The sequence below is a fragment of the Labrus mixtus genome, chromosome 12 (genome assembly GCF_963584025.1).
Source record: "Labrus mixtus chromosome 12, fLabMix1.1, whole genome shotgun sequence".
NCBI lineage: Eukaryota > Metazoa > Chordata > Actinopteri > Labriformes > Labridae > Labrus > Labrus mixtus.
Window position 1 is genome coordinate 16,449,633 of NC_083623.1, and position 12,321 is coordinate 16,461,953.

At 41.3% G+C, this 12,321-nt stretch overlaps 1 protein-coding gene across 17 annotated transcripts in view; it reads left to right on the plus strand.

The window, feature by feature from the left end:
- epb41l2 (erythrocyte membrane protein band 4.1 like 2) overlaps positions 1-12,321 on the plus strand; it is a 50,823-nt gene that overhangs the window by 18,566 nt on the left and 19,936 nt on the right. For all 17 annotated transcript variants that reach the window (XM_061052325.1, XM_061052336.1, XM_061052329.1 and 14 more), the window contains exons 4-10: positions 792-1,052; positions 4,244-4,348; positions 4,506-4,548; positions 7,929-8,004; positions 9,878-9,974; positions 10,112-10,236; positions 10,359-10,446. In XM_061052325.1, the coding sequence (XP_060908308.1) occupies positions 792-1,052; positions 4,244-4,348; positions 4,506-4,548; positions 7,929-8,004; positions 9,878-9,974; positions 10,112-10,236; positions 10,359-10,446 (795 nt within the window). The remainder of the gene's footprint in view (positions 1-791; positions 1,053-4,243; positions 4,349-4,505; positions 4,549-7,928; positions 8,005-9,877; positions 9,975-10,111; positions 10,237-10,358; positions 10,447-12,321) is intronic.

Below are 12,321 nucleotides of genomic sequence, written 5' to 3' on the forward strand. Positions count from 1 at the left end.
CTTTTTGCGAGTTGGATGATAAAATTGAGCATCAACACTCTGTCATAGCGTTGCTCAGCTTAGCATAAAATAAGCTAGAATGACCTGTTTCTTTCCGGATGTAACAAAATCCACCTGAGATAACTTGTAAAGCTCACACGTTTACAAATTTAGTTTGTTTGTCCATAGCATCCTCATTGCAATCGGACCGACATTGAGAATTGCGAGGCCATTTTTCTGGAAGTCATGTCAGCATGAGTCTTGCACCCTGCTGCAAATGAGTTAGTTATCACAGAGGTGAAACAACCACCAAACCTGTCCCCCAACAGTAAGCTGGTAAAAAGTACTTTGCTTTAAAAGATTTGTGTCATTTGTTTCAGCCGAGAGAGAGAGAGAGAGAGAGAGAGAGAGAGAGGGCGATAAAGAGACTAAGGCATTTTACTCCACACACACGCTTATACACACACAAACTTTTCTATTCAGTGATCACATTAAGCCACCCAGGCCCACCCAGTGACATCAACATTTCAGTGATCAGGCCAAAAGAAACGCCTGCAACTTCTAAGAGCAGATTCAGACCAGAGGGAGGAGAAATAAAAGGAAGAGTTAGAAAGAAAACAGATTTCGCTCTTAGTTGGTTTGGAGAAACAGTGAGGAGTAGGTTATTTTGTATTCTACTGAACAAGCGAGGATATTTTAGAGAAGATATGGAGCTTTTACATGACAGCCACAGTTTGGAACCCTGCATGTAACAGCTGTAAAACATCATTTTTCTTCTCCCTCCCCCCCCCCCCCCCACCAAACTCCACCAGCCTGCCAAGGAAGAGACGGTGGAAGAGAACACTGAGAAAAGTCCTGAAGAGACCAAGGAGGCAGCAGAGGGGGAAGAAGCAGTGGAGCAAAAGAAGGAGCAGGAAGGAGAGGTGAACGGTGAGGAGGAGGGAGGAGAAGGAGGAGAAGGCCAGACCTCCATTTTCCAGTCTCCTCTTCGACTGGTGAGGAAGACCAAGATGAAGCTGGTGGTGTGCCACGTGAACCTCCTAGACGGGACTGACTTCTCTTGCGAAGTGGAGGTGAGACTTTGACAAGCAAAAAACAAATGTCAACTTGCATATTAAGGACACACTGTTTTTCCTGTGTTCATTCCTTTTTTCGAAGAGGACACATGTGGATTCTAGTTTGTCAGTGATGTCATTTCTAATAGGATCATATTTGCAGTGTGTATGTCTATGTCAGTGCTGGTGTGCATTTGTGTGTTTTGGGGGGGGGGGGGTTAACTTTCTCAATCATAGTGCAGTTATGGCAGAAACTGCAGGCGCTCACATATTTGTGGGCGTGGTTTATGGGATAAATGCAGAGCATGCTGCAGGGGCTTGTCTGGTGACCACAACACAGACACACAGGCACAAACAGAAACCCAGCAGATTACGGGGGGGTCCCCACCAGATTAGCTTCCTGCATCTGCTACTCCCAAACAGGCACGTGCCCCGGACCCCTTTCACGCACTCACACAGACTCATGCAGATACCCACAACATCAAGTGTTTTCATGCAACTTTTAGACTTTTTCTCATTGTGGAAGTGTCCATGATTTCTTAGATTTTCCTCATTTTAACCACTGCTCATGGTTTGAAGATTGCGTTTTTCAAGCTGCATGCGTTTTTCTTGGCCCCCTCTCATTCCCACACTCATTCAGATTTAGTAGGAATCTTCCCAGAGTAGCATCTCTGTAGGTCCCACTGAAACAGTTCCAACCTGACTTCTTAATTAATTATTTTTTCCCACTACAATATTTTCCTTCCCATTTCGTTGTGGGATTTCATTCGGCAGATAGACCTCATGACAAATCTTTTTTTTCTCTTATCTGCAGTATTTCCAACGCCCAACAGCGTGCCTGTGAGTGTCTGAGGCTGTTTGAATAGTAGTTGCTTTGTCTCCTGGAAAAAAACGCCGATACTGCAACTAACTGCTATTGTCCTAAAGTACACACACACACACACACACACACACACACACACACACACACACACACACACACACACACACACACACACACACACACACACACACTCACTCTCTCTCTCTCTCTCTCGCATATCTATCTATTCCTCCCTCCACAAACTGGAACAGTTAGGCCGTGAGAGGGAGAGATGCACAATGCATTCCTGAGATTAAATTTTCTGTTTTGCACAGCAGGCCTCCAACACACACACACACACACACACACACACACGTACGTCCATCTTTTATCATCCCACCATCCTATTCCCGAAGCACCAGCATCAGATTTATTCCAGTGCAATAACTTAATGCTAGGGGTGCAATAGATCAAAGTCGATCTGGGATCTGTTTGGATCAACCAAGGGTTCAGGTCGCATGTATTCCGCAGCTCGATGGAAAATTAATCAACATCGTGTAAAATACATGTACTACGGCTAAATCCCGGTGCAGGTCATAGTACCAAGAAGCACCTGACAAACAACACGCGCTGCAGGTACAGCCTGTGCATGGACAGGTACAGCGTGTATGTTACATGTTTAAACATTGTTATAGCAAAATTGTTTCCAGAGAGATTTGTATTTTTCCGTTAGTAAGGTTAAACTGAAATGATGCACCTTTTAGATCACTCAAGAAAATTTCTGAATAAAAAGGGAGTTCAGGTTATCTAAATGCTTGTTTATTATGTTTGTTTATTATCATTGGAATCGTGCAATGAGTATAGCGTATAGTGAAGAAAATTGAGGATGTGATACATTCTAAAGATTCGTGGAGTTGCATTTTGATTCAAGGTGCAGTTAAAAGTTTGAGTCATGGCTAGCTGAGGAGGAGGAGAAAAGTGATGTATTCATTATTATTTTTCCGATCAGTTACAAATATCCGTTATCCGATCTGAACCGTGGCACTTGTGATCCGTTGCACTACTACTTAATGTATATTTGGTTAGCTGTAGTTTGAATGAAATGTTTCTCAGATGTTGTTTAACTCCGTTTCTCAAAGGAGAGTCTTAGTGTCACATGGTCTTAATGCTGTTTCTCAGGAATTCATTAGTATAGGTTTCAGCAGGATTTCAGTGTCACACGCTTTAAGTGGCGTTTCAAAGCTTTTCATTAGCTCTCAGTCAGAAGTGAGTCAAGTAGCATTGGCAGACTTTAGGCCTGCTGCTTTGGATTTGACTCAGAGTGGTTTATTTATTGCCTCCAGAATCCAAACAAACTCTTCATCTCTCCTAGCTTTAATATGATTATTATGTGGTTAAAACTTCCTAATGAGTGTATGTCTGTGGCTCTGGTCATTTGAATCTTGCACTAATAGCATTTTAATTTGTGGGTTATGAGTGGATTTAATGTCATCGAACTTGATGATGAATAACATGCTGAAAAATGGGAAACTTTTAAAAGCCATCTGTCCATTCGTCATGTAACAGTGCGTGACAGACGTACATAGATCTGTACTTGAATGTAAGGACCCTGCAGCAATCAGACAATGCTTCCGAGGTTGTGTCTTGCTCGGAGGCACACTGGCACAGACTCAGAATCAAGAAAGGTCACATTCTCAAATTCTTTCGGGGTGTTCACAATGCGTCTACACTGTGAGTGCCGTGCATGTGGCTCATGCTTTTCTACCAAGTATAGGAAAATACCACGGATGCTTTCAGCTGTCCCGTTACGAGGAAGAAAAATGCACTCTTTCATCCTCTTTCCCTCCACTTTCACCACGCTCCCTGCCCTGTCTGTGATTCTGTCTGGGCTATGCAACGCAAATTTTTGTCTTCATGTGCAAGCCAGTATGAGAAAGAGGGCGTGCTGACTTAGCAAATAAAAATGAACAGTATTTAATTATTTCATACTTTCTCTTCCCCCCCCAATTTCCACCCTCTCACTGCCTGACATTCTGTCTGCCCAAAGGGCACTGTTGTGTGTTTGTGTGCGTGCACAGCTTTGCACGCATACATGGGAGTGTGCTAAATGTCATTGTCATAGTTGAGAGTGGAGGCTTATATGGGTAAGTCTCCCATCAGGCCCATTGGAAGAATGTGTTGCCCAGAGACAGATGGAGAGAGTGACAAAAAAGCTGCAGAATAAAGGAACAGATGGAAATGATATACAAACAAACAGAAATGCATTAATGGAGAGGGTTGAATTGGAACATTATATCTTACTCAAGCATATCAGTGAAAACATTTTAGAAGCTTCCGACTATAGTTTTCCCGTCAAAAAGTCATGTTTTAATCTTTGATGTTTGTGCTTGAATCTCTCTCGCTGCAGAAACGTGCAAAGGGCCAGTTCCTCTTCTTTAAGGTGTGTGAGCATCTGAACCTCCTGGAAAAAGACTACTTTGGTCTGTCATACACAGACAGCCATGAGCAGAAGGTATGTATCGTTACCCAGACATACACAGGATGTGCTATAAGCCTTATATGTCAGTAATGTACACATTAGTAGAAACTCCAACAGAAACGTCTGTATAGTGTCTTACACTGTTTGATGACTGAGGTTAACTCTCTTCACACTCTGTGTCTCACTCCAGTGCTGGTTGGATCCCACCAAGGAAATCAAGAGACAAATACGCAGTAAGTTTGTTTATTTTTTAAAAATGCAATAAGTTTATTTAGAAAAATTTAGAAAAATAAACTTACTGTGCCATCAATATTGGCCTCGTCTATCCAGCTTCCTCCATCTCTGTCTCCACCAGCCTGCCCCAAAAAGAGGTGTCACGCAATGCACGGGACCTAGTTTTCTCAGCCAAAACGCAATGAATAAAACATGAATCTTAAATAAAGGAAGGAGTTCAAGTGACTTATATTAAAGGGAACAAAGCAGCTTCACGGTTATGTCCAACAAAGCCACAGAGACATTTAAAACCGCACAACCGACAGCAGTCTTACCAGAGCTGGCAGCATGCAAGAGGTTACCACAGTGTGATCACTTTTCTTAATTATTTCTGGATCTCTTTATTAACTGTTGTGAAAGTATAAATGCAGGGCAAGGCTCTGTCTCCCATCTGCTGTTGATAGACAGCTATCAGGTGTGTGGAGCAACCAAGCGTAGTATTTAATTTGTAGAATGAATGAACAGACTGTAACAGGTCAAATGGGGATCCTGTATTTATCATGATTACAACAAACAGGACAGAAACAACAACAAAGAGGAGTAGAGTTGCTATTTCTCAGATTTACATTTAATTCAATCAGAAGTTCCAGTTTTCTGAGTTAGAAAGTTAGAATGTTTAAGTTCATTCTGAAATCTTCAAGAGGTTTTTTGAAAAATATGCAGATTCCATTTAGCTGTGTTTTCCTCAAGAGAAGCTTCTCTTCTCACCATTCCTCTTTTCAAGTTCAAAAACAGACTTAAACATATGCCATTAAGATTAAAGTTGCACTTTAAAGAAAAAGGCTGAGGAAAACAAGTCATTTCAGCACATAAAATGTTTTTTTGGGGGGAATTAGCACATGTGAGAGAAGTAACGCTGGCTGGGTGTGTGCAGACTGTGTGTGGCTCAGTGTGTGTATGTGTGTGGTGAACATGCATGCCTGTGTTTTGTGGCTGTGTGGCTGTGTGTGTCGGCCATTCATAAATGGGTGGCATGCAGTCGACCGCGTGTGCTCATTTGTGTCCATTTTCTGTTTGTGTGTGTGTAGGTTTATAGTAAGTGTGTTGAATACTTCTGTCTCTGTGTGTGTGCAGACAGATTACTGCACAAATGACAGGTTAGACACCAGTGTGCGCTTTTACTACCATCGGTGTTCGCTCGACCGTCACAGCTCTGCGTCACTACATACAGGGCAGGAACTTGAACACTTGTCATTGAAAGTCTTTTGGGGTCTTAAAAAATATACATTTTGGAAAGCTTGTGGTGCCTTGAAAGCCTGCTAGATCACCTGTGATTAAAACACTTGTTGCAAACATTGCCTGTAATATGATGTCTTTCTGGACGTGGGCAAAGAAAGAAACCAAAGAAAAGGAGAAATGTTTTTTTTTTTATACAAATGATGGGCAACATGTTGTTTGTTGTGCAGTGTGTTGTTGGTAAGAGGTATGGGCACAATGGAGTTTTCATCGGTGTTCCCACATCTGGAGAGACTCCTACAATGCTCCCACAATGCACTTTGAAATGGTGTCTGCTCTCTGGGATGAGATGCTCGAACTAAAAATCAATGTAGCTCGATAGAAAGTTGGGAAAATGCGATTAGATCACTTTTGAAAAAAGGTGACAAAGAGGAAGATGAAAAGTTGCTCTTAATAGCTGAATTATTTGTTGTCTTAGCCAATGAAAATCCAATTTTTACAGAAAAACGTTGAAGTGACATCCCTTGTAAAAAAATTAAAATAATAATTATCAACCTTTGAGAACAAAGTAAGCACCACTGAAAGTAATCATTCTGCAAGTGTGCTCTTTCTGAGATATCACTGTTAGAATTAAGTAATAAGAAGAAAATGTGTTCAGGCTGAAAGCCAGTGGAGGCCGAGCTTTGACGATGAAGAGTCTGGATTGTGTCCAGTGTGTAGACCTCTGCAGAGCGTGTGGCTTCAGTTAATGTTTAACCGCAGCACACATGTTCCCTGCATAATCACACAAACCTTTATATTTGCCCTGTGTGTCTCACCGGGGACGATAACTTCAGTGAGATGTCAAAGGACATGTGCAGCCATGGTGAGAACAAACAGCTGCTGGGTATGTTTAAATAACAGGATCATTAGTTTGAGTATGTTTTATGATTTATGGTCAAAGTCTCTCATACCCCCAAGTCATCCATTTACTTAAACACGTGTTTAAAAAAAATACTAAAAAGAAAATTATTAGGTGAGGGAATATGTCAATCCAAAAAAGGAGAAGAAGAAGAAGGGAGGGAGGTGAAGAGAGAGGGCGATTAAAGAAGATGTAGTGTAGTGATCATAGGGGGTTAAGGGAGGGTATGTTTATATCTATCAGTGTGTGTATGTTCTGTGCATCATGGTGCAGATTTATATGTGACACGTGGTCATCTAGAAGGTTGAAATGGTCACTGTGAGACTCCCAAAGCACTTAGTGCTGCCGGCAAAAAATCTCAACCACCAGACTCAGCAGCACACACCCATGCTCTACCAACAGACACACACAGGCAAGGAAACAGTATTATAAGCACTCATGATTTTCCATTTCTATACGTTATGTGACACCTCATGTGTTGCATCTTTTCCTCTCTTGGTTGCTCTGTGAGTGTCCTTGTTCCTTGTGTCATTTTACAGTGACCATCATTCGTCCTGCTCCTCTGGGATGCAGCTGTGACAGCTCTGTTTCTGCACGTGTGTGCCTATGTGGATGTGTGTATGACCTTGGAGGAGGAAATGGTCTCGATATGATGTCAGCGTTTCCTGTTTGGATTTTTCCAGACGATGTGATCTCCGTCTTTTGTTGAGCATCTGTGCGTGTCCTATGTGTGTGTCTGTGCGTGCATGCGTACAAAGATGGAGCAAAGAGACGGAGGGTAAGTGGAGGAGAAAAAAGGTGGCAGGCAGGGCAATATGGCTTCCTCCTGAGGGAGTGACATCAGGAAATTGGAGCCCAATAAAGATAAGAGAAATGAGAGTAGTCTAAATGGAAACCATATTCATGTTGTGACACAGTGATAAAGATAACATGGCGTATTTGTTGCCGGTAATGCTGCAGATGATTTGGTACTTGGTAAAGATGGAATAAGGTCATGCAATAGCAGATCTGTTGTGTGTCTTTGTGTGTGCACGTTATGCACCCAGCTTAGCACAGTTGAAAAGCTGTTCTGCATTCTGACAGCTAGATGAGATGAGACAGGCCAAGGGCTTTGGTGACATTAAAATGTACTGGTAACCGTCAATATAACTGTGATGATTCAAAAAAAAGAATTTGCTGACTTTTTTTTGACAGACATATTTCCAAAGTCATCTCATAAATATAGTTTGTATTGTTATTAAGTAGATAATTCTCTTTCTCCAGGTAACAATTGGCAGTTTGCATTCAACGTCAAGTTCTACCCTCCTGACCCCTCCCTGCTCACTGAAGACATCACCAGGTACACACACACACACACACACACACACACATTAAAACATGTTTACTTCACTCCAGGGCTGTACAATAAATCACAATTTAAAAGTCAGCATTTTCAGTAAAAAGTCTAGATTTATTGACATAAATAAAAACATTTAACATAACTGAGCAATGCTTTCTCTCTGAGCAGTGAATAGAGGCCAGAGTACAATGACAATGCTTTTTCACCACAAAGCTGTAGTCAGATCAAGTTCAAGCTATCCATCAGCTACCCTTTTTTCAATTGGTGCCCATTTAGTGGTGAAAAACCTGTTTTGGAGTTTTTTTTGTGATCTGGAGGAAAATGTTACAAACCCAGGTGTTGTGTAAAACATTGGTTCCCAACCTGAGGTCCAGGGTTAGGGTTAGAGTTAGGGTTAGGTGAGGTCCAGGCCAATGATCTCAGGGAGGGCGTAAGCCTTTGTCTGCTCTGAAGTTGTAAATAAAAAACACATTAGAACAGCAGATATACATAGAAACCGAGTGGTGGCTGTTTGCACTCTATTCATCTGATATTTATTTGCTTGCACTTCATATTGTCACTATTGGACAATGTAATCACACATGCATATTTTTCTCCATTCGTGGAGTACCACTTCAAATAAAGGTAAAAAAAAACTGTACTGATTAATTAACAGTTATTTAAGGTAACAGGACCAATTGAACACTTACAACTTGCACAAATGATCAGCTCTTCTTCATAGTGAACATGTTTCCTGTTAACATTGCAGTTCTAGTTTTGTTGCCCCGATGAACACAAGTTCAATACTGACTTTTTCTTTAAGCTCTTCTTCGTGAATTTAAAATGATTCTTGAGCTGCTAAATGTCACAACTGGTTCACCAACTCTATGCAAGGTTGTGTGTTCTCAAACCAAAACAATAACAAGCCAGAAGCCTTAACCCTCAACAAAATGGCAAAAATGCTGCATTGTAAACGGTTAATTCATTTGAACATATGCATGTGCACACACATGCTCCAAGCACAAAGCATTTAGGTCGGAGTGTATGTCTAATGGAGCGTATAGCTTCTCTGATGGTTGTAGCAAAAGGCTAATTGAGGACACATACTTACTAACACAACAAATTAGAGCTGTGCCAACACATTACCTGCACTGAATGTCTACAGTGACTCAAAATTCCCCTCCAAATTTAAATAAATTTAACAACAGACAAAAAGACAGAGACAATTTTATGGATTTTTTTTTGCAGAGATTCCACAGCCTGTACCAGAATGTTTATTTACTCATAAATGTAAAGTGAAACCTTTTTTTAACAATATTTTCATTCTATAATTTCCCATTTTAACAAGCCACAACACAATATTATATTTTTCCAATGAATCGAAGCCTCCTAACTGGATGACTGGAGTTCAAGCCTCCATGTCAGAAAGTGTTCGTCTCACTGATGTAACTCTGAATGACTTTTTTTAGTAGCCAAATGATGCATTTACCAGCACCCTGAGGTGTCTGAGTTCATCATTCACACAGAAGCTTCATTCACATGATGAATTCTTCCATGAAGGTTGTCCTGCAGAGCTTACTCCATCTAAAATAAAACAACCACTGCACGATTCACTTACTGCTAATGCACACATTATGCATTGAGTATTTGTTGTTGGTACTCCAACCAAACCAATGTGGCGCCATACTATGAGAATGATTCTGTAAAAACACGACCAGCCATCAAATCTAATCCTCACGAGCTGACCCCAGGCCTGGGCCTCACAGGAGGAGAAGATGTTTGTCATGAACAAAGAAGCAGCCTCAAGTTCAAAGAAGGGATTAGAATTATTTTTTTTTTTTAAAGTGTGACTTTCTACTTAATCCGCCACACTAACTGTTTCTCTCTCCTGCAGGTACCTGTTGTGTCTGCAGCTGCGTGAAGACGTGGCCACAGGTCGGCTGCCGTGCTCATTTGTCACCCATGCTCTGCTGGGCTCTTACACACTGCAGGTAGAAAAAACAAAACTTGTGGACATCCTCTATGTATAGATTGAAAGTTTGTTGTTTCCTAATGTGGCTCTGCCTTCTTTTATGTCTTTGTTTTGGTTGCAGTTTATCTAAATAGTCTGTTTCCTTCTGGTTTACAGGCAGAATTTGGTGACTACGAACCCGACCAGCCTCGACCTCTGGACTACATCAACCAGCGGACCTTTGCGCCCAATCAGAACAAAGAGATGGAGGAGAAGATTCTTGAACTTCACAAGTCTCACAGGTAAGAACAGATTTTTTCCCCTTGTCATTAAAAGCTCATAAATCTCCAATCCGATAATGGCAAAAATCTATGATGTCTAGATTGAGTGTGTTTGTAGTGATTCACTTGTGCCCTGTTTTTAGGGGGATGACACCAGCAATGGCCGACACCCAGTTTCTAGAAAATGCTAAGAAACTGTCCATGTACGGGGTGGACCTGCACCAGGCTAAGGTACGATAAAAGACTGAACCCTCTGCTCTGTGCCTCGCTCTTTTCTTTTGTTGTTAGCATCTGGGGATTAGTACAGTTTCTTTGATGTGGGAAGAGTGTGTATCTGCATGTTTTTCTGTGTGAGTGTGTCAGCTGTACAAACACTCTGGCTGTTCCCATGGCAATGGCCTCCCCGTCTATCTCACTGGGATAGCAGGTCATCAGCAGAGTGCGTGCCTGTTTCCATGTTTGTCTGAGTACATTTGTGTGTCTCTGTGCAAGACGGCAAACAAAAAGGGGGAAAATGCATGAGAGAGAGGAAGAGAGGAAGAGAGGGAATGGTCTGAAAATAGAAAGAGAGGATGTTATATTGAGGATATTCAGCAGACTAAGATGGACGGCGAGAGATAAGGTTAGAGCAAACAGGGACAGACCCTTAAAAGAGGGAGAGACAAGACTCTCCTTTAAGAGCACGCTCCACTTGTTTGTAACACAGAAAGAGAACCAGGGGAAAAGAGAACTGCAAGAGAGAGCGATTTCAAATGTTGGAAGTCTTTTTTTTATGGCATACCAATGTTGTGGGAATTCAGGGGGCAGATCTATTTCTGTCTTGTGCCATTAATTTGACCTGCGACTTTCATTCCCAATAAGGAAACATTTGAAAAACAAACCCATATTATGATATTCAATAAACACAAACATGTGTTCTACTAGTGGCTAAAAATATATCCCAGAGCATTGTGTGTGGATTCATGAGTGTTTGATAGCAGGATGATAGTGTTTATAGACCTTTGTCATGGTTTTATTATTATACACTGACATTACAAAACCCACTGATATGCTGCTGTTTGGACTTTATTGACCCTTTTGTAGGGAAATCCAATTATCACTGTGGCAGACGCTACATAACATATAAATAGTTTTGATTAGTAACCTTAAAAAAATGAGAACTCACCAAATAATGCAAGACACTAGAGCTGACAGAAGGTGCGTGAAGAGGGTATATTTCCAATGAATGAGGAGACAAGGAGCTCTAATTTAAACTTAAAAGAGGTTGTATTTAGGGGAATGAAACGGGCATTAGCAGCTAAAAATACAGTAATTGAATTTGTAGCAAAGTAATCCATTAGAAACTTGTTAAGTATACATGTCTCTGTGCTCGGACAGTTCTGCAGAAGGAAACAAGTGTTGGGGTGTTAACTGATAGTCCATTGTTTGATTCAGTCGGCTCAGTGTAGAATTTGAGATACAATCTTTGACAACAAATGCGACAGAATTAGACACAGGCAGCAGACATATTAATAAAGAAAATAGCAAGACTGAAATATGAAAGTCATTGACTACACTGAAAGTGTAAACCAGTGATGTCAAACTGCCAGTTGTTATAACAAAGTCTGTTGCCAGCTTATATTCTGTTCATAATATTTGGCGTATCTCTCTGAACCTCTCCCGTCTCTCTTCCTCCACTGAAGAAGAAGAAGAATGATCTTCTTACAGAAACCACAAAAAGCTAATGGAAAACTGCTTTCCTGCTTCTCCTGTTCAGTCAGTGTGTAGAAGCTTAAGTGCTAAGTGTATCTTTACTGGGAGCACATGGATCAATGAGCAGCTGATAACATGGCAACACCATGTGATGTGTTTGTGTGTCCCAGTAAAACTGTCCACTATCAATACATTGCATTCTCCATTAGGCCAACAGATTTTTCCTGTTAATTGACCATCGTAATCAATAACCCCCCTCGCCATTACCAGATGGCCTTGGACTTAAAAGCTTTGTTAGCGAGTTAGTCTGTCTGCTAACCATGTTGTTAGTGTGTGTGTGTGTGTGTGTGTGTGTGTGTGTGTGTGTGTGTGTGTGTGTGTGTGTGTGTGTGTGTGTGTGTGTGTGTGTGTGTG